At 42.6% G+C, this 21,771-nt stretch overlaps 2 protein-coding genes across 5 annotated transcripts in view; both read right to left on the minus strand.

Annotated features, from left to right (window-relative positions):
* Window positions 1–346: 346 nt before the first annotated feature.
* Window positions 347–8,843, minus strand: atg4da (autophagy related 4D, cysteine peptidase a). 2 transcript variants are annotated; one of them, XM_034582475.1, is made up of 11 exons: window positions 8,514–8,843; window positions 6,356–6,608; window positions 6,180–6,263; window positions 5,600–5,773; window positions 4,753–5,104; window positions 4,603–4,667; window positions 4,323–4,474; window positions 4,143–4,221; window positions 2,569–2,645; window positions 2,261–2,380; window positions 347–1,606 (listed from the first exon to the last, which is right to left on the minus strand). In XM_034582475.1, the coding sequence occupies exons 2-11, from the start codon at window positions 6,582–6,584 to the stop codon at window positions 1,427–1,429; spliced, it is 1,512 nt and encodes a 503-aa protein (XP_034438366.1). In that variant the 5' UTR covers window positions 6,585–6,608; window positions 8,514–8,843; the 3' UTR covers window positions 347–1,426. The 2 variants fall into 2 exon arrangements, with proteins under 2 accessions (XP_034438366.1, XP_034438355.1); XM_034582464.1 differs by having other exon boundaries at window positions 6,356–6,614; window positions 8,514–8,842.
* A 1,121-nt stretch (window positions 8,844–9,964) lies between these two features.
* LOC117759915 (microtubule-associated serine/threonine-protein kinase 1-like) overlaps window positions 9,965–21,771 on the minus strand; it is a 64,532-nt gene continuing 52,725 nt past the window's right edge. For all 3 annotated transcript variants that reach the window (XM_034582444.1, XM_034582435.1, XM_034582453.1), the window contains 8 exons: window positions 19,389–19,552; window positions 17,300–17,544; window positions 16,800–17,057; window positions 16,462–16,694; window positions 15,444–15,566; window positions 15,098–15,234; window positions 14,753–14,940; window positions 9,965–14,513 (listed from right to left, as the gene is read on the minus strand). In XM_034582444.1, coding sequence (XP_034438335.1) covers window positions 12,796–14,513; window positions 14,753–14,940; window positions 15,098–15,234; window positions 15,444–15,566; window positions 16,462–16,694; window positions 16,800–17,057; window positions 17,300–17,544; window positions 19,389–19,552 — 3,066 coding nt within the window. In that variant the 3' untranslated portion in view covers window positions 9,965–12,795. The remainder of the gene's footprint in view (window positions 14,514–14,752; window positions 14,941–15,097; window positions 15,235–15,443; window positions 15,567–16,461; window positions 16,695–16,799; window positions 17,058–17,299; window positions 17,545–19,388; window positions 19,553–21,771) is intronic.

A 21,771-nucleotide genomic window follows, 5' to 3' on the forward strand; every position in this document is an offset into this window, starting at 1 on the left:
ACACTTATTTATCTGCAGTGAAAACAAAAATGTCAGATGATCATCACAGACAAATAAGTAATAAGTAATAAACCTGTGTTTTAACGTCAGGCTTTTTTGAAGTAGCTAAGAGATTTCACATCCTTAGTTGAGTTCACAGTGAACACACCAGATCACACATTAGCTTCAATGGCTCATTATTCCATCTCCAAACAATGGAAGACAAGATTACAGTACCATTCAGTTTACCACTGCAACGAACAGCGACACAATCACTCCTCTTAGGAAATGATATTTTAAAGAACTCGTGACGTGTCAGAATAAGAGTGCAGCTCTTCTGAAATACAAAACTACACAAGTGAGATGTGATTCCAGTGTATGAAGTTTAATCAGCACACAAACCAACAGTAGTAGTGCAACTTGCAGTAGTAGCCTTCATGTAAAAAAGGGGACAAACAAAACACAAATGGCATTGCAGCAGGAGCTCGACGATCCAGGCGGAATCCCTGTTCAGCGTTCAGACTTTACCGAGTAAAACCCGGAACCTGTTCATCATAAGCAAACAGAGCTGTTCTGGGTTTTACTTTACAAATGTATCCAAACCACAATTTAACATTTAAAGATGACTGAGGAGATCTGGGAGCTGATGTAACTCTTGAAGCAACGGGAACGTAATCTTGTTTCATAATCCTAACGATGAATACTGGAGACCTAGATGCTGGAAGCATACGAGATCGAGGCTCCTGGGTTGACTGTGTGATAACGAGCCAGTCTGCAACACCATTATTTATTTACCGCTGTTCGAGACGCTCTCGGAAGAATCTGAAACTTCTGTGGGTTGCAGCGTGACTCTTAAATACACCAGTACACTTACTAAAGACAAAACAAATGAACAACAAAAACCCTCAGACTCACTCACACGCTAACACACACTCTGAAACCTGATAAATAAATGAAATAGAAAGGAGATGTACAGCGGTTGGTTTATAATACAACATCAGACAGCCCTTCACCTGACCTGTGAGCTCATTAAATATTTTGTAGACCACACATCTCCTCCAGTTTGTCCAGTTCAGACCAGGACACACAGTAGTTGAGTGGGGACTGAGTTGAGCACTTTAAAGCGCTTGAATTTGAGTTCTCTTTTAGGTGCCTGATAAAGTTAATCAACAATATTTCAAGTACTTCAAACAGTTATTTTTCCAGTAATTGTATGCTCCAGTCAGGACCCCACTCTAATAGCCCACTTGCTTATAATACCCATCTATACAGAGGTAATGACAGGAGCCACACAGTCTGTTCACCAGTGAGAGTGATGAAGTACAAAAAGCATCATGTCCACCTTGCAGCTGCAAAGGAAACACGCAAGTCCTTCCTTTAGAAAAGGAATCAACTGTTTCTCTCCTGCCCCCTGCAGGTGAGAGCTGGGGGAGCATCCTCCTCAGTCTTAGAGGAAGACAAACTCGTCACTGTTTCTTCTGTTGTTACTCCGGCCCAGTTTGCCCGGGGGCAGGATGAGGGCTGCAGGTCCGCTGTGATTGCTGCTGTGACCCTCAAGTCCGTAGTCCTGACTCTGGCCCTCTACGAAGGTAAAGATGGGGTACTTCTCCTTGGTTGACGACAGGGCCTGTCAGGGCAAAAGAGCTCAGTCAAAAAAGATAACAGTCACGAGAATATATTACAAGTAGAGTGAGTAAAGGACAATACAAATATTCCAAAATTAAACGCTTATTTACTAGTATCAATTCATCTGTTTACTATATTCACAAGTGTATGTAGAGCTACAATTATTTTCATTACTGCTTATTTTCCCACATTATCAAGTAGAATGACACCCAGAGAGCCCAACAGTCCCCTTATGAAACCACATTACATTCACTAGAAATTGATTTTTTTTTTATCTGCATTAGATTACACACACATAAATGTCAGTCCCCTTAAATGGGCCTATTTTTTTCATCAACATCCATGAATTATTCTCTGAGAAATCATTAAAATGTTTATCCTTGATAAATTCAATGGGTTCTTCTTTGGGCCATGCCCCACACCTCCACAAAAAAACAATTATTATTGGTTGATTACCTAGCTGATCATTCTGGTTCAAAATTTATTGTGGAAAACATCTATCATCTGTCAGCGCAAAAGATTATGTTTACATTTTTTGTATATATTTGACATTTTGTCTCGATAGTGACTAACACTTCATCAATTACAGAAATAATGACTATGACTAAACTATGACTAGAGTCATTCTTATTGGAGGAGGGTGTAAAAAACTCACTACATTAACAGCAGAACACAGAGACTCAAAGTCCTTCTTGTTCTTGGCGTAAAAGCCGATGGTGCAGCTGGGATCCATGCGGGTGAAGGGCATCTTCTTAGGAGAACTGCAGTGGAAGGACTGGAAAGTGACAGAGGGACACAGGGGTTTTACAACAAAGTTCAATAAAAGTCACTGACTTAATAGACTGAGGAGTCAAAACAATACAGAATGAGAACGTCATGTTGCCTGAGTCCAAAATGATCTGAAATGTGAGTTACAAAGTCAGGACAGATCAGAATAAGTCAAAAAAGTGACATGTGACTGACCTCCAGTGAGAAGTTGACTTGTGTTACATCCACCACAGGTTGGCAGTAGTGAGGGTCCAGATACAGCAGCTGCTCATCTGATAGAGAAGAGAAGTTGTAAAGACGAATTAAAACACAGCATCAAAGTATGAAATCCAATCAATTTATTTAACCACACGGCAACTACCAATGTGAGTGATGACGCCAATGCCAGAGTCATAGGCGACAGCTCCGTCTAACAGTCACTACAGAATAAACTGGTGACAGGGTCTAATGTAATCAATCCTTCCCCAGCAACAACAAGTGTTCATACAGAACATAAAATGATTAGATAAGGTATCTTACTGACATTTTTAAACACACCTATGTACACTCCACAATGGATGGAGATGCATGAGTGTTTGTCACCATTACTACTGTATTGTGTAAAAATGGAATTGTATCCTGATTTACAAAAATACATGAGGAAGTGAAGTTTTTTTATATCAGGACACTCAAGGTGGATTGAGCACCTTGAATCTACCTCTGTGTATGAAAGGTGCTTTATAAATAAAATTGCCTTGACTTTAATCTTTTGTGCATATTTTACCATCCCAGTCACAACCAACATCACATAGTCAACTAGAACGCCACTCAGAGAAGTGCATACCTTCGCCAAGACCCAACCTTCCCCTTAGGAAACCACATTTAAATTCAATAGATTCAACTTTTTATTTGAATCTGCACTCACTCACGAATATCATCTCATAATATTAAAGAAAATGCTACAAAATTCCTGTATCTGCCTCCTGATCCGCAAAACAAAATGTAATGGTTTCATTCCCTGAACCATAATGCATCTTTCCACCAAGTTGCGTGGAAATCCATCCTGTAGTTTTTGTGTAATCCTTCCAACCAACAGACAGACAGACAGAAACAAACGCAGATGAAAACATAACCTAGTTGGCAAATGCCCCGTCTCGCCATGTTCAAGAAAGTGAAAACATTTCCTAGATGCACCTGTTTATACGCTCCTAAATATAATGTCCCACCCCTCCACAAAATGTCTTGGAAATTGGTTCAGTAGTTTTAGGGTAATCTTGCTGACAGACAGATTGTTAAAAGCGATTGTGAATGATTTAAACCTCCTGGTCACACCCCATGAAATCTCATTCGTAAGGAATCCATTAATTTTGGCTGCGGTCACAGCCTCTGTAGAAACACAGCTACAGTCATTTGTGATGGTGGTAGTGTGGTTGTTCCACCTCGAGTTTACTTGCACCACAAGCAACAGCCTCCTGATTATCACATTGCCCTGAAGCAGAGCGGTGTTTCTCTGCTCATGTTTACATAGTCTAAGTTTTAGTTAAGCAACCTTTCAGAGGGCAGTTGAGCAGGAAAGACCAGATAAAAAAATAAATAAAGAGAAACAGCCTGTTTAATGCAACAACCACAGTTACTTTTCTAAAGCACGTGTTACCAAGTAAATATGCTGCCTACAGCACTGGTTCTTGCATTGTGTATTCAAAGAACACCAGATCCTTCCTCTGTGTATGCATAATGTTATTCATTCCTTTTCTTCCTTCCTTTCTGAGCATACGGAGGCCGTTTCTCACCTTGGAAGCCAACGAAGTAGAGTGAATGCTTCGGTTTTCCTCCGATGATTCCAATACAACACTCCAACTTTAGAATGTTCTGCAAATCAAATATTTTGGTTAATTATTAGTTTATTGGTTATTTTTAAGGATTATTCTAAACCAAGAACATGTGAGAGGCGTGAAACAGAACATACAGACCTTGACACATTCTATGTAAGACGGGTTGAGGGCCTCCCCCCCCAGCCGAACAGGCACCAGGATGATGACAGACTTCCAGGTTTCACTGGATGGATCAGGAGGAGTCTGGCTTAGTGACGGATCACATAGACGAGCCACGTCTTCTTTGTACACTAGAGAGGTCAGACAGAAATGAAAAAGGTCTAGAAGATTTCCTCCAGTGAAATATTTCCATGGTGAACATGTTGGAGCAAAGTAACAATCATAAACTCTGAAGTGAACGGAAGTCTGTTAATTTCACCTGTACAGTCCTGAGCCACATATAAAGCCAGGTTTTGGACAACACAGGTTTTGGCTACTGCTTTCCTGAAAAGAAAAAAACACTCGTATTAAATCATTGCATAATTTTGTCAAATGTGTAAGTAATTTAAGAAAAGAGTAAAGCCCTTACCGCAGTATGTGTGCCACGATCGACGGGCCATACCAGTCACCAGCCTTCTTCCCTGAACTTCTACCAATTTCCACCAGTTGGTGAACTCCAAAAGGTGCAAGGGGCTGATCTCCGAACCAGGTGACCACCCTGTGGTGGACGGGCTCTGCTTGTCTGTCCCTTGCACACTCTGGCCTCTTCTTCTGGCTGGATTTAGGGACCTGGTCGCTTGGCAAGGACTTCACAGGGGTGTTAGACCCTCGTGGGGACCCAAAAGAAGGGATCGGAACCCCACCTGCCCGAGCTGGGGAATTTGGTCTGAACACCTCAAAGTCCACGTCGGTCAGCTGCTGAGCATCTGGCCAAGCCCAATCTACGGAACACACACAAAGAAAACATATTCTTAAAACAGCTTTGTACAGTCGGGCTGATAATCAACAGGGTATTTTATTCTTGAATTTCTTGAGTGTTTAGCTTCTAACAGTACGTATTCAATGTCAAACTAATTAGCATCGACAAATAATGAAAGCAGGTTATAAATACACAAAGCAGAAGTCAGAAGCAGTACACAAGAAGTCAAATACTGTTAGCAGTAAAAAGAAACTGAACAAAAATAAAGCATAGAAAATGTGTAAATGAGAAGAGAGATACAAAGCAGAATAAACTTAAACTGAGTAAATAAACCGGTGGAAGAGATGCATGTGTACGTGTCACACCTTTGAGAGAAAACAGGATTTTAATAACCACACAGGCAGCACAAGCTCAACAAGTCTGTTAAAAGGTGCTGTGAGACTTTCCAAGTAAATGTATCTATTCATTTCTATGTGGGAGTGTGAAATGTGGGTGCCTGACAGATAAAGACACAAACCTCTTGGCATCAAATGGACCAGGAGTCCCTGTGCCAGCAGCATCTGGCCGCTGCGCAGCATGCAGCCCCAGCCACAGTCGGTGGTCCAGGTGGAACCCTCCATCGGAGGGAACTCCCGCCTGTACGTGAGCCAGATCCTGGACACGAAAGCCAAACGAAAGCGCTCCACCTCGTCTGAGAGGGAGATACACAAAAGGAGAACCCAAACACAATTTTTACTCAAACTGCAAACCTGTTTGTGATAATTCACTGATTTCAGAACGATCAGTTTAGATCTTCATGACTCGCTTGTTTCCAGTTGCCTATGTGCACATGTACAACTCCTAAAGATAGCATGACCTGAATGACTGAGAATCTTCACAGATAAGATCAGTTTACATTCATATTTTGTGAAATAAATCTATAAGTAGAAAAGCTTTCTTTTCTTTTTGCTCCGTTGTGCTAAAGGGTTTACACTTGTGGTTAACCAAAGACACAAATACCTACAACATCTGGAGAGAAGATATGCAGGATCTACTCAGCATCAAAAGGATCAATGTATAACAGCTTTATGAGATATGTTGGTGTGTGAAGAACTTACCCTCACTGTTCAGCAGATAGGAGTGTCCCAGGACAGAGACTGGTGACATCTTGTTGAAGGAGGTTTTAGACTTTACAGTCCAACCTGCAGAATGAAGAACATGCAGTTATACACACTGGCCAAACTACAAGTACAACAGTCGCACCGACAACACTCCTCCTAGGCTAACAACAAACCATATTTGACGTTGTTCCATGCTGACATCAGTTTGGCTTTTAGTTTGTCCATTTCATCGGGCTCTCCAACCGCCTCTCTGCCGGGATCTGGAGTCTGAGGTGGCCTGAGACCAAAGCTGCCCTGTCGCTCCATTGGCTGCTGCTGCTGCTGCTGCCTCCGGTTCTCCACCAGCTCATCCTGCATCACTCCACCTATGTACTGAGCTGTGCAGGGGGAAACTGAGTTCATGCCTCTTGAGCTCAGAGCTGGACTCTGGTGCTTGTCAATGCAAAACAGAAATGAGAGGGAGAACAAAAGGAGGAAGGAAGGAAGACATGAGGTAAATTATTGACTGTTGACAAAAGTTCACACTCTTCACTCCAATCATTGTTTACACTTAGTGTGAAACTCTTTAACCTACTACAATTACATTTTCTTACTCAGTAGTATATCGCTGTACCCTGTCTAACCCAACATTGGCTATATCCATTCATTTTGCCATTGCTTCTTTAGTTTACTCTGTCTATATTCTAACTATTGAATGTCTGGATTAAAAGAGGTATCATCCTACAATGTTGCTCTTCCTGATATTTCTTCGTTTTCCTCCTGTGAATCCTTTTTAGTACAGCTTTCCCTTCTCCACATAAAGGGTGTAAGAACATAGGATGTACAGATTGTAAAACCTTCTGAGGCATATTTGATATTTGTGATGTTGAGCTATAGAGAATCATTTGACTTGACTGATCGTGGGCTGATGGCTCCTTCTTCAAGCCCCTTACTAGACAGTGTTAAATCTGGAGCATCTTTCCAGCTGCCGTCCAATCTTATGCTCTCCAGAAGGAAACAACTTTAAATTCAAGGCGTTTGACTCGATTGATGCACCTGATTAACGTTTACAGTTTTTTGTGAATAAGTTCTTAGTGAGAAGGTAACAAGTTAAAGACTGATGTTACAGATTAACCTCAGGAGAAGGTTCTTGGTTGTACTATTACAACTTCAACACAAAACCATCAATTCAAATGACAAGTGAACAAACTAATGAAGAAGATTGTGAGAAGTTTAAAGTGGAGCTTAAGATCTACAGTAAAGTGACAATTTATCACAACTGATTTTAATAAAGCAAAATATCTGCTGGTTTCAGGTCCCAGAAATACAAAGATTAGCTTCACGATACTAGGTTTTCTATGACTGTTATATTTATGTTGGACAAGTAGGTTCAATCTTGACATTCATTTGACACAATTTTATATTAGTTTGTCGAATTATACTAAAGTTTGCTTTGGGTTTTGGACTATTGGGCCAAAACAAGTCAATCTGACTGACAACGTCACGAAATATTAACGTCACACTGCAATTATTCATTCTTTTAGAGGAAGTGAGATTTTCTTTTGAATTACAGAATTGTAATTGTGTAGTGTTTTTCTCTACCCTGTAATGTGATGAGCGTTTATCTTTGTTTACTGACAACTTAAAGATCGATCAATTATTTGAGGAAATATTAACTCGTCCTCCAGTCAGCTGACCTTATGGATAACCTTCCATGCTCAGCAGATCATTACACCGTACAGGAAAACACTAAAATCATGAGTCTGGAAGAAGAATCTCACTTCCTGGAAAGTATAAATAAATGCAGCAATGTAAGTATTTAAAAAAATCAAGTCATCAGTCTTTCACTTCTTCTTTAACAATGAAGGAAACCCTGGGAGGAAAGTCTCCGTCCTGTCTTCCCTGAAACTGATGAGTAGCACTTGTGTGCTGTGAAGTCACTGATCACACTGAGGGGAACGTTTCTGTGGAAATAAACACATCGCGTCTTTAACATTTGACAGGCGCCATACCAGAGTGTGTGAAAGTCATCTGCTTGTGGTGGCTGTCATTACTCATCACCGTGGATCAGGCTGTTAAACACCTAATACTATTACACTGCTGCCTGCGTCTGTCACGACACGGACTCGTTCTACTGTAACTTCACAGGAGCGATGCGTTTGACCTTTTTACTGAAATAAACACAGATTTTCCTTGGATCTAACACGACAACCAGGTCTGACAGCCAGGTCTGACAGTCAGGTGACCACACAGGTTCCCGTACTCCTCACTTACGACCAGCTAATTCAGCTACTATTAAAAGCTCATGGCGGCTGGGTGCCTCCTGTAAAAGCCTGTTACACTGGTCGGTACCTTGTTTGACTCATTTCGGTGTTGTCCTTCCTCTCCTCGGCCAGGACCGCGGTCTCCTCAGGTAAATCCACTCCTCTGTTAGCCTAGCTTAACTTTAGCGTCTCTGAGGCCCTGGCCGGCGTTAGCGTGCTAGGCTAGCAGAGAAGCCGCAGGGCCCGAAAACCTGCGAACGACTTTTCAAACAAAACAAAAAAGCTGCCGTCCGAGTGGTAAAAGCTCCTCTATTCGACAGAGGACATCATTTGTGGGTTGGGCGGCGCTTCCCTTGTTCAGCAGCTGTGGTGTCTCCTGACGCTCACTTCCTGTTGTCCTTTCCTGACGCGGCGCCATTGGTTGGAGTAATCGCCGCGAGGAAGCTGATTGGGTGATATTGGAATAATGGGCACGAGCAGTGTGCTATTGGCTGATATTAACCTTCACTGTTATATAACATGTAACCTAGGCAACTAATTATATAATTGATAATTGATCAGACATATGTTATCTTATTATTATGTGTGCAGTAATGCAATGTATGCACACATAATAATAAGATAACATATGTCTGATCAATTATCAATTATTGATAATTATTATTATTATTGTTGTCTTTATTCTTCTTCGTTCTTCTGCTATAAATTTCGTCCCTCTACTCCTCCCGCAGTTTTTGACGCACATGCACAAAAAATACACCAAAACGTTATTGCACTTAAAATAATTGCACATTTATAGATTCTGGAGGAGGTGTAGGCCTATTTTATTTTAACTCAGTGATAAAAGTTTTATAATGGATAATCTATACCAGGTACACATTATTATTCAAATATTGTATTTTTATATAGCTCTGCATTCAGTGAGCCAGTGGTTGTTGATTTTTTTTTGTCATAAACAAGGGGGGAAAAACTTGTTTAAGTAGAAATTGAAATGAAACTTGCACCAAGAGCTAAAGCTTTATATTTTGCATTGACTGACTTGATGATCTTTCAGTTTTTCTTATTTGCTCCATTAAAAATGTGCCCATCTCATACTTTAGGCTTCATTTTGTGTCTGAGTAAATGCTGCTGAATCCCGACTTTTCCCAACAGGAAAAGCAAAAGCTTGAGTGGAACTAATAACCTAAATGATGGCTTAATTCAAGAAAATATTGCAGTATTGCAGAAGGTAATGCTATTAGTTCCACGTGTGCTGACATGTTAAAATGTCTGCCATGAAACCCAATATATAACTATATAACCTTTTCCGCCCTAAATGTTTCTCCTGTCCCACAGTTTGGGAACCGTTGCAGAGTCGGTGAGCCACGGTCCTGGAACTGCGAAACTAGAAATGAGTCCCAAATATTATCAGTAGCTACACCTTCTTATATCATCCAAAATGTTTGCTGTGAAAATGGTTTACAGGCACTGAGTTTTACTGAGATTTTATCAGGTCGGTTTCAGGATGTCGACAGTCAGTTAAAGAGACAGGAAAATGACAAAGTTTGGAACAGTTTTATTCCACATACTGCACTTCAGGTGTCTGCATTTGAATCACATCTATCACAAACAAAAATGCCCCCAATGGTACAAATAAATACTTTTTCAGTGAACAGAGAAACGTGGAATGTTTTTTTTTTATACTTGGACTTTTGTGTTAATTTTGTAGAATTGTATACAATATATTTAACTTTTCTTCGAAGTGACTTACAAACATTACCAGCAAATGAAGATGTTTATCAAATAAAGTGCATTTCTACTACTCTCTCGGTCAATCACAAATAAAAAAGAAAGAAGTTCTCAAACGTATAACACTAGTATAGACACCATTGACTGGGAGAAGGCCTGAAAGTGGACATAATCGCTGTATACCATTACATTACAGTTAGTTTTGTTAATCGGGTGAGCGGAGCTGACCTGACCACTTGTTTCTTACACCAAGATATAAAAGAACTGCTTCCTATCAGTAGAATATATAATAAGACAGATTATCTAAAAATGTTAATTCCTATTATCCAGAAGATATCATTAACAGTCACATGAGGAACACAACAACAAAAATTGATAAATTCATGTTTCAAGTGTTATCTGTTAATTACTGCAAATATTCTGATACATAAATGCATATTCGGTAATCCTATATGGCTAATAACATCCATGTTGCAGTAAATCAACGGTCCTGGCATTCAGAGGGTTATTAATGAACGTGGACAGTGGGCATTGGGAACCATTGGAGGGCAGTAGAGCACCATGCCAAATAAAAAACAATGCTGACTAATTTATGGGACTTTTTACTGGGGTGATGTTAAATCATTGAAACAATATTAGATTCAAGAATGGATTGCAAACAGAAGCCTAAACATTTAAAAGGATTTACATGAGTTTATATTGCATCTGAAATGCATTGAGAAAAGTTTATATTAATGACTAGTAATGTGTAAAGGTTATAAACTGCAAAAATCAGGCTCACGCTTTGCAGCTCTACGTAGCATTTAGCCACCTCCACCTCTTTGTCTTGATGTCCAAACAGATAATAACCAGCAACAAGGATCAACTCTTCACCATCTATCCAGGTCCAAAATAACGTCAACATTTAGGAAGTTGAACCTGTTTTTCCTCTTGTTTGAAACAAAACATTTGATGAGAAACCACATTTTTCTTGAAGTTCATGTGTGCTGTTGCTGGCTGAATCAGTTTGTACGGCGAGGGAAGAATCAGAGACACATGTAATCAAATCGATGGCAGAAAGTGAAATTCAAAAGCGCGTCGAAAGCCGTGCAGTGGCGGGGGTCCTCCCACACAGCTGCACGTGTTGCATAAGATTATGTACACTGGAGAGTTACTGAGATATGAACTATGAGGAGGCGAATGAAGTCCGATCTGTCGTGAACGTTTCACCCTCCCCCGAGGCTGATTCAAACACCGTTACGTCACATAGCAATACATTGATCAACCTCGACTACCTAGCTTGTAGTACCTAACAACACAGTCATTCTGAATATACTGGAGATAACCTTGTTTTTACAATAACAGGTTCATTGTGATATACCATGCCCACATCCACGAACCCTACCGTAGCTATAGAGCCCTTTAACAGATAAATGATGGTATGCTACATCCATGACTGCCTGCTCTTCCAACTATTGGGTCCACTGTATATGTGCTTATACTATTTACTTATGCTTTTACATCCTATATTCTCATTGCCAGTGTGACTGGTTGAAAACGTGTTACTGGATCCTCACTGCTGTCTGTTTATGCCTGCAATGGTTTTGGACATTGCCCTTGCTGAGTCACCCGTGCTGTGTGTAACCCTTAGAAGAAGACACACACACTTCTTAACTCACTCACTCGCAAACACACTCACGACCCCGCTTCACGGACCATAGGGAGGGTGGATTTAAATGGATGAAAATCAGCTGCTGACACTGCGGCCTCCAGTGGCGACGTGTGTGTGTGTGTGTGCGTCTGCGCATGTGTTTGTGTCGGCTGATAGTCAGGAGCGGAGGGGAGAGAAGGGCAGTGGGCAGCCATCCTGCGAAGTGGAGATAAGCGCTGAGCCTGAGCTCTGTCACCCCTGATTTCTTGTGCGGCACGAACCACCAGAAATAGACCCAAGGTGGCTACACACACACACACACACACACGTACACAGACATATATACACACACACACACACACACAATCCCCACTGTGACAGACAGAGCTTGATGTGACCTCCACTGACAGAGCGCCTGCTTTGGCTTTGTCTGACCGCGCAACTCAGAGAAAGCAAACTGCTGGATGAAGAAGAAATGAGTCTAATCATCTTGTTGCTCGCACGCCGTCTCCAAACCAACGCTGCGTGTCGGCCGATAAAAACGTAACAACTCAATTGTGCCTCAGTTCGCTGGCCCGTCCTGTTGTTTGAGCAGTATTAGAAGAAAGGGCTGGTTGAAAGACAAAACAGAGTGACAGGATTTGGTATTCACAGTATTCAGCATGTTTTGATCGGTAAAGCACTTTTTGACCTCTTGTATCTATTAAACATGTACAGCACATACCATATGACATGCGTTCACATAGACCCACACACATATACATCTGATAAAGTGTTCCACGTTACATTAAGAGTCTTATTAAATAATTTATAATAGAAAAGCAATAGTAAATGCACCTTTACAGTTTTTTTTACTCCTGGTTTTAAGTTAGAATCAGTCAATGATTGAAATCAATAAATAACAATTTATATACTCTGAAATTGGAATGTACAATGTTTTAAGTACTTGACTTTTGTTGCATTGTTCTTCCCCCCCAAAAAAGGCATCTTTTTTTGCGTGAGACCATGACAGTCACATTTTGGGCAGGCTGCTGCCTGTCGCAGCCTTCTCTAGGGGTGACCCAGCAGGACTTTGGGTCACCACCGCAGCCCCAACAACCACTCGACCTCCAGCAGGCGTGTCAGACTTCCCTGCTGTGCCTCCGTGCTTCTCCTCCGCTGCTTTAGTCTGCTGCTCTTTGCTCTTGGCCCCCTCCTGGGAGCCGAGCTTGATTGGCCCGAGGACGCTTTTGGCCACGGTGGTCAGCTGGCTGACGAAGCTCGTCTTGTCGCCAGGGGATGCAGGTCGCGACTTGCAAAGGGAGGGCCCGCAGAGGGAGGGGGCGACGGCGGTAGGGGAGGGAGAAGGGGAAGGTGAGTGCTCTTCCACCACCTCCAGGCGACACTTGTCCTCCCAGTCAAGGGTTCCCCTGTAGCAGTTGACGGCTCCGAGTCCCTGCCTTACCTTGCTCAGGGAGAGCGACTGCCCATGCGGGGGGACAACTGGAGCGAGGACCCGAGCTGTAAGTTTGGGGCTTTTGGAGCCGAGGTCTGAAGTCCTTGAGTCACTGCTCTCAGCTCCAGCCTTTCTCAGGCCGTCGCCCATCCCTGATGACTTAAAGGTTTTGTTGATGCTCAGAGGACCTGCTGTCACTGTCACGTTGATGCCCATGGATTTATCTGGAATGGAAGCAGAGCTCTTAGTGAAGGCAGCACCAAGAAAACTCGGCCTGCAGAAACCACTCTTGTTGTTTCCTTCCTGCTTTGGTTCAGGTCTCGCCCCGAGCTGCTGCTCCTGCAGATCTTTACTATTAGATAACACACCTCTGCCTGCCTTGGGGTCTAATTGTTTTGGAGTTAACTCTGCCTGACCCTGGTGGGTCTTTTCAGGTGCTATCTGACCACCCAGACTCCCTGATGTTTTGGTCGGGGTGCTCAGAGTTGATACTTTAGTGCCTTCTGCACCTAGTCTGGAGCTTTGTGAGTTAAAGTACAGATCACTTGTATGAGGTTTTCTTGTTAAAGATGACTGGAATGCTGGTGCTCCTACCCGACTTGTCCCTGTCTCTGTCTCCCTCTCTTTCTCTCTCTCCCTTCCTCTCTCCCTCTCTTCCCTCTCCCTCCCGGCTAACAGTGTTTCCCTGCTGAGCGGTGACTCCTGCCTCCCCAGTCTTCTCGCAGGCTTCAGCACTCCAGTCTCTGGTGTAGTTGAGGATGAGGAGGACTGCATGTGAGGAGGATTAGGCAAATTTTCCCCATCTGTCTCCAACAGGCTCTGGAGCCCGAGCTCACAGAGGAAAGCATCCTTGCGGTACTCAGAGTGCTGCACCTCCAGGCTGTGCTTCCTCAGCGGACCCCCCAGCCCTCCCGTAGAGCTGGACTGGGTCAGAGGTGAGCCCAGCTTCTCTGCCGACTGCACTCGCTTGAGGAGAGGCGATCGAGGGGGCTCTGCGCTCTTTGGCCTGGGACGGACCACCGGTGGGGACGAGTGGAGTTTGGCGGGGAAAGACTGGGTGGTGTTGCAGCTCCCTACAGTGTGGCCCGGCAAGGGCGGAGGAGACGACTGGGTAGGGGAAGGTGTGTGGGCCAGAGGGGACAGGGGGATGTTACCGGCAGATTTACAACGGGCAGAGCGATACTGGCGGTGGAGTTTAGGTGAGAGGCCATGCAGGGAGCTGGGCCTCATGTGCTGTGATGGAGCAGGGGAGTTTGGAGTGCTGGAGGCTGGAGAGCTGCTCTGGGAGGAGGCACCTAAAGGACCACAGAGTGCAGAAACATCAACTGAGGTGCATTGAATCGCTGAGGAAAATCCAAACACTTGATTTAAAAGTAAAGTGAGTGTTGGTCTTCGTTTCTGGTATAACTTCTGGCATTAAAACACTTTCTAGGACATAAACAAATTTGTATGACTCCCAAATCCATGCCCTAAAAATATATATACGTGTAACTGTGTTGTGTTCAGGTATAAAACAGGATGTGCCAGTGCCTACCCAGGTATGAGGGCTCGGGGGTGGAGCGGTAGCCCTGCGTCGGGGACCGGGCAGACAGACTGTGAGTTGGGGAGCCAGGAAGACTCTCACTGGAGGATAGAGAGCGATTCAAAGAGGACAGGCTGCGGCTGGTGTGCAGCAGATTGGACTGTTTTGTGATCTTACGAAACAACGAGCTGCGCTTCTTACTGCAGGATAGAGAGAGAGAGTGAAAAGTGAAAAGAAGGTTTACAAGAACGGACGTACAGAGAAACAATAAATATTATATATACAACAATATGCAACAATAAGCAATATACAACAAGAGACATCTGTGTGCAGTGGTGCAGGTGTCTAACGTCTCACTTCTCCTGGGTGTCCTTTCCCGTTGTCCTCTTGTTCCGTCGAGCCATCTTGCACTTGTAGCTAGCCTTCCTGGCTGGTCCCACTTTGATGGAGGTGTTCTCGAAAGGTGTCGTTGTCACTGTCACCTTGTTTCCACTCTGCACAAAACAGTGACACGAAATGAAACCGACACTCATAATTATTTATTGTCAAGGTTTGCAAAAACTGACTAACCGACACATTGCCTTTATTTACAGGCCTTTTCTTGTAATCGACAACACAGAGATAGAAATATCTACAGAGGATATGGATATAATAATATTGATTTTACCCATGTACAGTACAGGTGAGTGTAACTGATTCCTACCTTGAGAATGAGCTCGACCACCTCAGTGTGAACCAGACCATGGACAGACTCCCCGTTGACATGGGTGATGAGGTCACCGGCACACAGGCCAGCTTCCTGTGCAGGGCCGCCGTCCTCCACATGCTGCGAATACACAAAGCATACAAAAAGTCACCAATATGTAAAAATACACACTACAGAATTAAAATCTTTAATATTAACTTTAAGTTTATGGAAGGACTAACAATTGTGTAGCGTCAGATTAGAGGAATTCTTTTCCCATTTGTTAATTCATTCATTAATATAATATTAAAGGTTTATAACTAGAATATAACTGTAACAGGAAAATAAATATATGGTGATTTCTACTCCTGACATGAGGTCATGTTTTCATTTATGAAATCGACTCCTCTGTTGCATGTTTTATAATTCACTGATCCCTGGACTTATTAATACAATACTAAACTTTATTTCTACAGTGCCTTTTAAATCTAGAGTTACAAGGTGCTTTAAAAATTGTAATATAAGTGCAAAGTAAGCAAATCATAGAAAAGCAAGATCATACTCAGCAATACAATAAAACATTAAAGAACAGTAAAATAAAAAACATTAAAAAAAGAGTCAACACAGATTTTTTACACTTTTTAAACTGAGGCACTGATTCTGATAATCTAGATAAGTTGAGGGACTTAAACCATGAAACCCATTGTCTTACATCTAGATTCTGGGGCTTTTACCATTTGATCCCAGGGATCTCGGATCAGAGTAAGGGGTTAAACGCTCTGACATGTAAAGTGGTGCCAGGCCATGTAGCGATTTAAAAGTGACCAATAGAATCTTAAACTGAATTCTGTAGCGGATGGAGAGCCAGTGTAGTCGATGAGGACTGGAGTGATTCTGTGTTCTCTGTGTGGAGTGTGTGTAAGAAGTCCTGCTGCTGCTGCTGCTGCTGCATTCTGTACCAACGGGCAACTGCTGCTTCATTTAGTCAGCATGAGCCAACCCTCTTTATGGAAGGTCACTACTACATGTTTCTTACCCAAACAATATGATGCACGCTGTAGATGTCACTGTCTCCAATGTAGACCCTGATGGCCCTGAGGGTGAAACCGTACTTCTTTCCTGAACGATGGATGGTGATGGGGGAGCGCAGCACACTGACTGCTGGGCAGAAGTCTCTGCTGGGTGAAGAGTCTCGGGATGAGGGGTTGGATGAGAACGAGTGAGGAGACATGGGGCTGGCCAGCGGAGAGAAGCCGCCATGTTGCTCCACTAGTTGCAGCAATATGGTAAAAAACAAGAAGATATTGTATTAGTGCGTCACAACTTAAGTGTTTCCTGAAGGATTTGGCTGTAATCTTTCCTTGTGGCCCTCACCTGATGGTATAATGACAGACAGAGCTGTGGCAGAGGCTGACTTGATGACCTTGTTGCCAGGTCTGGAGTTGCGTTTGTCTCCGTCGCCAGACATTTGTTGGTGACGCGCTCTGCGGAGCACCAGGTCATTGGTGGCCCGGGCCCCCAGAGGGTCATACAGAGGGGTCATCACATCACGGCTGGCTGCTGCAGGACCTGGAGATAGCGTGTTGATTGGCGTGGTAATGCCGGGTGTCTCTCCAGGTCGAGGGGGCTTGTCTGTGAGGATGTAGAGTCATATTGAAATCACAAAACGGCACTTAAGAGATGGGAAATGGCGAAGTTAATTATTGTCCAGCTGCCCACTGACGCAACACCAGCCCCCTAATTGACTATTTCAGGCTGCTATTTCACCTCCTATGCCCTTTCCATGAATTCTTTATCACTTTCTCTCTCTACCTCTCAAATTTCTTTCCTCTCCTCCGCCCTTACTACCTGTGAGACCTCCAGCCGCAACACACCTGCTCCGTTGATCTCTTTCAGACTGCTCCTCTGCTCCAGAAGACTCGGCGAGGGGACGCTGGTCCCGTCCAGTGAGGTTCCGCGGACCTTGAAGGGAGCCTGGCGGGACAAGAAGTCTGGCTCACCCTCTAGAGGTGAGGCAAAACGATGCGTATCCATCAGGGCTGAGAATCGCCGCCGAGCACCAAGGGGAGGGCTCGCGTCACCATCCATGTAGAGGGACTCAGAACACGACAGGCGCTTCCTGCAGAAAGGAATGGAGGCAGTCACGTAATGGAACACAAACGTGTCGTCTCTGTAAGAATCCATTATCCAACAACACTGAGAATCTTCAGCCATAGACCGTATGTGAAAATGGACGACATGACAGCTCCCTAAAAGTGAAGCCAAATCACCTAGATCGCCCCCTGCTGGCTGGCTGTGGCACAGGACATAAACCCTGCCTCCTCCATTTTAGTGAATGTCTCATGGACCAAACTGAAAGTCAAGTAATTTTTTTCTAAAGATGGTTTCTGTCACCTTAGTTGGTTCTTATCCCATTTTGGGGTTTTTAAATAGTTATTTGATGCTATAAAAATGGGAGAAACGGGATGAAATGATATGAAGAACAGATGAGACTAAGTCACGATTGGCCAATCGCGCGTAATGGCGGGACCTCGATACCCAGCTCCACTTCACGATCACTATTGCTCAGGCTCTGGCTCCAAATGAGATCAAAAGCTCAAGACTGCTGAGCCCATATTCTGGATATTTAAGCATAATTTTTTTATAAAGGAAGTAAGTGGAGACACATCCTCCATCTTAATATACAGTCTATGGTTTAGGCACAGCAGTGCTTTGAGCTAAGCGATAACAACAGAAATCTAATATTTCCATAATGACAATCCTGGCAGTCCTAGCTTGCTGTTGCTTCGCAGGTATAATAATGAACATATGCACCTTCTGGTAATTGTAACTTTTGATGAGAATCAGTTGAAATCTCTGAGGATCAGTAGCTGACAATGAAGAGAGATGATAAGAGATCATTTCTACTTGATATGGCAGAAGAGAAAATTCAATATGCAAGGCAATAAATTATGATCCACGTCCACCTTATCATTCTTTCAATCCATTATGAATGTATGAAGAAATCATTTTACTTAATATATGAATATAGAGGGAATGACATGTGCTTCCTAAAGGCTGACGTGGAACTGAGCAATGAGAAGTAATGTCAATCAGATTCTGCTGTATGTTCTCAATCAGACGTGTATCAGTGAATTATACTGTGTGGTCTGACCTCTGCAGGCTGCCATCTGTCTAAGCTGCTGCATGACGGCAGAGCAGAATTATGTTTAATGAATCTAGATCTAGGGATCAAATTATCTCTTCATTTGCTGGGCTAAAACTGAAGGAGCTTAAATATGATGGTTACACAACTGTTCCTGGTCTCTCTCTTCTCTCCCCCATTTCTCTCCTCTCACCCCGACCGGTCCACGCCCACTCTAGAGTTTTCTTCCTGTTTTTGCTCGCCACACTCCCCAAGATACTTGTTGTGGGAACTGTTGGCTTTCTCTACAATTTAGTAAGGTCACCACCTTACAATGAAAAGTACCATGAGATGATGTATGCTGTGATTTTGTGCAAATATAATTGAACAACTTTACTCTTGAGGCTACAAATCACATCGAACGACCTGTATTCAACGGTCTTAAAATTACTCCTATTTCCATTAGAAGAGAACATGGCACTGGATTTGAGTCAAAACAAGCAGCTACGTTTGCATTATTCATAACAAATCATGAAAACACTTCTGAGACATATTGGGTTTCTGTGAGACACATGAGCCAACAATCCATTTCCACTTCCCCAGTTTTCAAACTTGGCAGAGGTGAGATCTGTTGCCTGATGCTGACACAAAGTGAGAGTGAAATCTCGCACAAAGAAGTGTCGGAGTTGGTCTCCCTGATATAGAAACCAGTTACGCAGGGTCTCTGGTATGTGTGACTGCAAAGAGAAGAACGCTTCAGTAGATCCGCTCCTCCTGACCGCACCAGTTTACAGAAATATGTCTTTAAAACCCCTCAGCTCGTCATCTCTGTCACTCACATCTCAGGGGACCCCGTCCTCCAGCTCTTGTCCCTCATGCTGAAGCTGCCCAGGCTCTCTCTCTTGGTCACCTTGTCGTCCCGCGGGCCCTTGTGCTCCCGACGGGACACAGAGCTCGAAGCTTTCTGCTCCAGCTGAGAGAGATGCTCCATGCTGCTGTACACCTGCAGGGGGACACAGTCAGATCAATAATCATTTGGTCTGTTAGCAGTTATTAATAGCCTGCGAAAAATGTTGTTGGTGAGTGTGCATTACAGCTAAATATTTGTATGATATGATTGTAGATTACTGTTCTTGTTTAAGATATATTCCGAATGATAGACATGTGTTTTATTTATTGCCGTACATCTTTTTTTGCAGAGTAAAAACAGAAAACAAACAATAAGATAATAGAGGACATTAAAAGGTGCAGATGCTTTTCTAACTATTGGATTTGGCTGCAACCCTGTTTGGCTACCCCTGAAACTCCTGAAGTGTCAAACACCTCACCCTCCCATCCATCGGCATAGTGGTGAGTAGATAATGAGTGCATTTTCATTTTTTGAGTGAACTATCCCTTTAAGGGTGAACTCTTGTTTTTCTCTGTTTACAGGTGTTTGGGAGTTTTACTGCATATGTGAAAAAATCGGATAAACCGCCTCAAGTGATGTCAAGTTTGAAAGTGAAACAAATCTGAGGGTGTCGAGTCAGAGGAAGCGATACTACCAGACCTCTGTAGCCTGTCTGCCTGAGGCTGGCGGCTTCTGAACTGTCAGCAGTGGAGATGCATTATGGGTAATGTAAGCCTTTAAAACATGTTATGAAACTTTCTTCTTCCTAAAAGAGTATGAAACTATTCTGATTTACAGTATTTTTTAAGATGTAACAAGCAGAACATTATGAATCCTTCTTATTTTAAACATTTTGGCACGAAAATAGTCAAGATTTAAATACTGGCACAATTTATTGGTTATTGGCAGCGTGAACCTAAAAATGTCTATGTTGGCTTTCACAGCCGACATCTTCTATTAGGCCTTGTCAAGATTATATAATGTTGATTGGCCGCAGTGTCTAATATTTGGAATTTATCAAGCAACAGTCGTAAATACATGTCTTAGGATGCCAGCTTTTGAAAACTGTGTACACTATGTAATCTTCTGTGTTACGAGTCATTTTAAAGATTTTGTTAAATTACAGCTTAATAAGCAAAATGGCAATTAGAAAAAACTTTTGTTGATACAATATGATATTATAGGATAGGATAAGATAAGATGAGATAAGATATGATACAATACGATGAGATTAGTGAAGATGAGATAAGATTGTCCTTTGTTAGTCCTACTATGGGGAAATTTGCAGCAAAGAGGAAATATAAACTATAAACTACAAAAACAAAAAAAAATATGCACAATGTAAACAAAATCTATACAGTGGAGCAGTATTGCACTTGTAGGAAACTGGAATTGCACGGATAGAAAATGATTATTGCTCAGTTAAATTAAATAATTGAAAACTTGAGTTTATATAAATGTCATATCTCTCATATCTTCCACTGCTGTAGGAAACAGTCTCAGCTGTATATTCAAAACGCTCTCTTGTGTATTTTAGGACAATAAAACTGACTCCCAGCCTCACACAAATGACTATTAACAAGCCAAAACAGGACACAGGGAATGTGACCTACTCGGTGAGAAGCAACACTAAGTTATTACCATGCATGTAATTGCTGACATATCCACAAAGACGTGCACACAGTGACTCTGTAAAGCTCTCATTATGTGCAGACAGCGACAAAAGGGAAGCTAAGCCGTGTGGGGGAGGACAACAAGACGAGCTACAGTACGTTAAGGAAGAACTACAGAATATTCAGCAGTGCACCATGGAAACAAGTCTCAGCTGAAGACCCAGCTGTCTCCTTAGGAAGAAACCCAAAACCATGTCAGAGCCAATTTCTTATTTTCATCAAATCGATGAAACATCTTAATGCTGTGATTAAAATAAAGAGCTATAGGACATTTAGAGAAAAGCTGCTTTAAGCTCCAGATGATCACACACGTGCCTTTTATGCTTTGGAGTGGGATTTTTTCCACTCAAGCCTTCAGGGTTTTATAGTCTCACCTGCACAAAGGAGTCATTTGCATTCACTCTTTCAGCTTTTTTATGATCTGTTTGTTAATTACTTTGATTGTATATTTTAGTATTTTTTGTTATATTTCCACAAAATAATAAATGAGGTACGACAGAGATACTAAGGTTAAATGAGACCATATTAAATGAGCTAGTGCATTAAAACATGATTGTCTCTCTCGCATGGTACTGAGCAGGGGAACAGAATAATAAGTACAAATGTTCAGTTCCGAGAATCGTGAAAGTGCCTCTCAAAAAGCATGTGTGTACACAAAGC

The sequence above is a fragment of the Hippoglossus hippoglossus genome, chromosome 1, assembly GCF_009819705.1.
Source record: "Hippoglossus hippoglossus isolate fHipHip1 chromosome 1, fHipHip1.pri, whole genome shotgun sequence".
Lineage (NCBI taxonomy): Eukaryota > Metazoa > Chordata > Actinopteri > Pleuronectiformes > Pleuronectidae > Hippoglossus > Hippoglossus hippoglossus.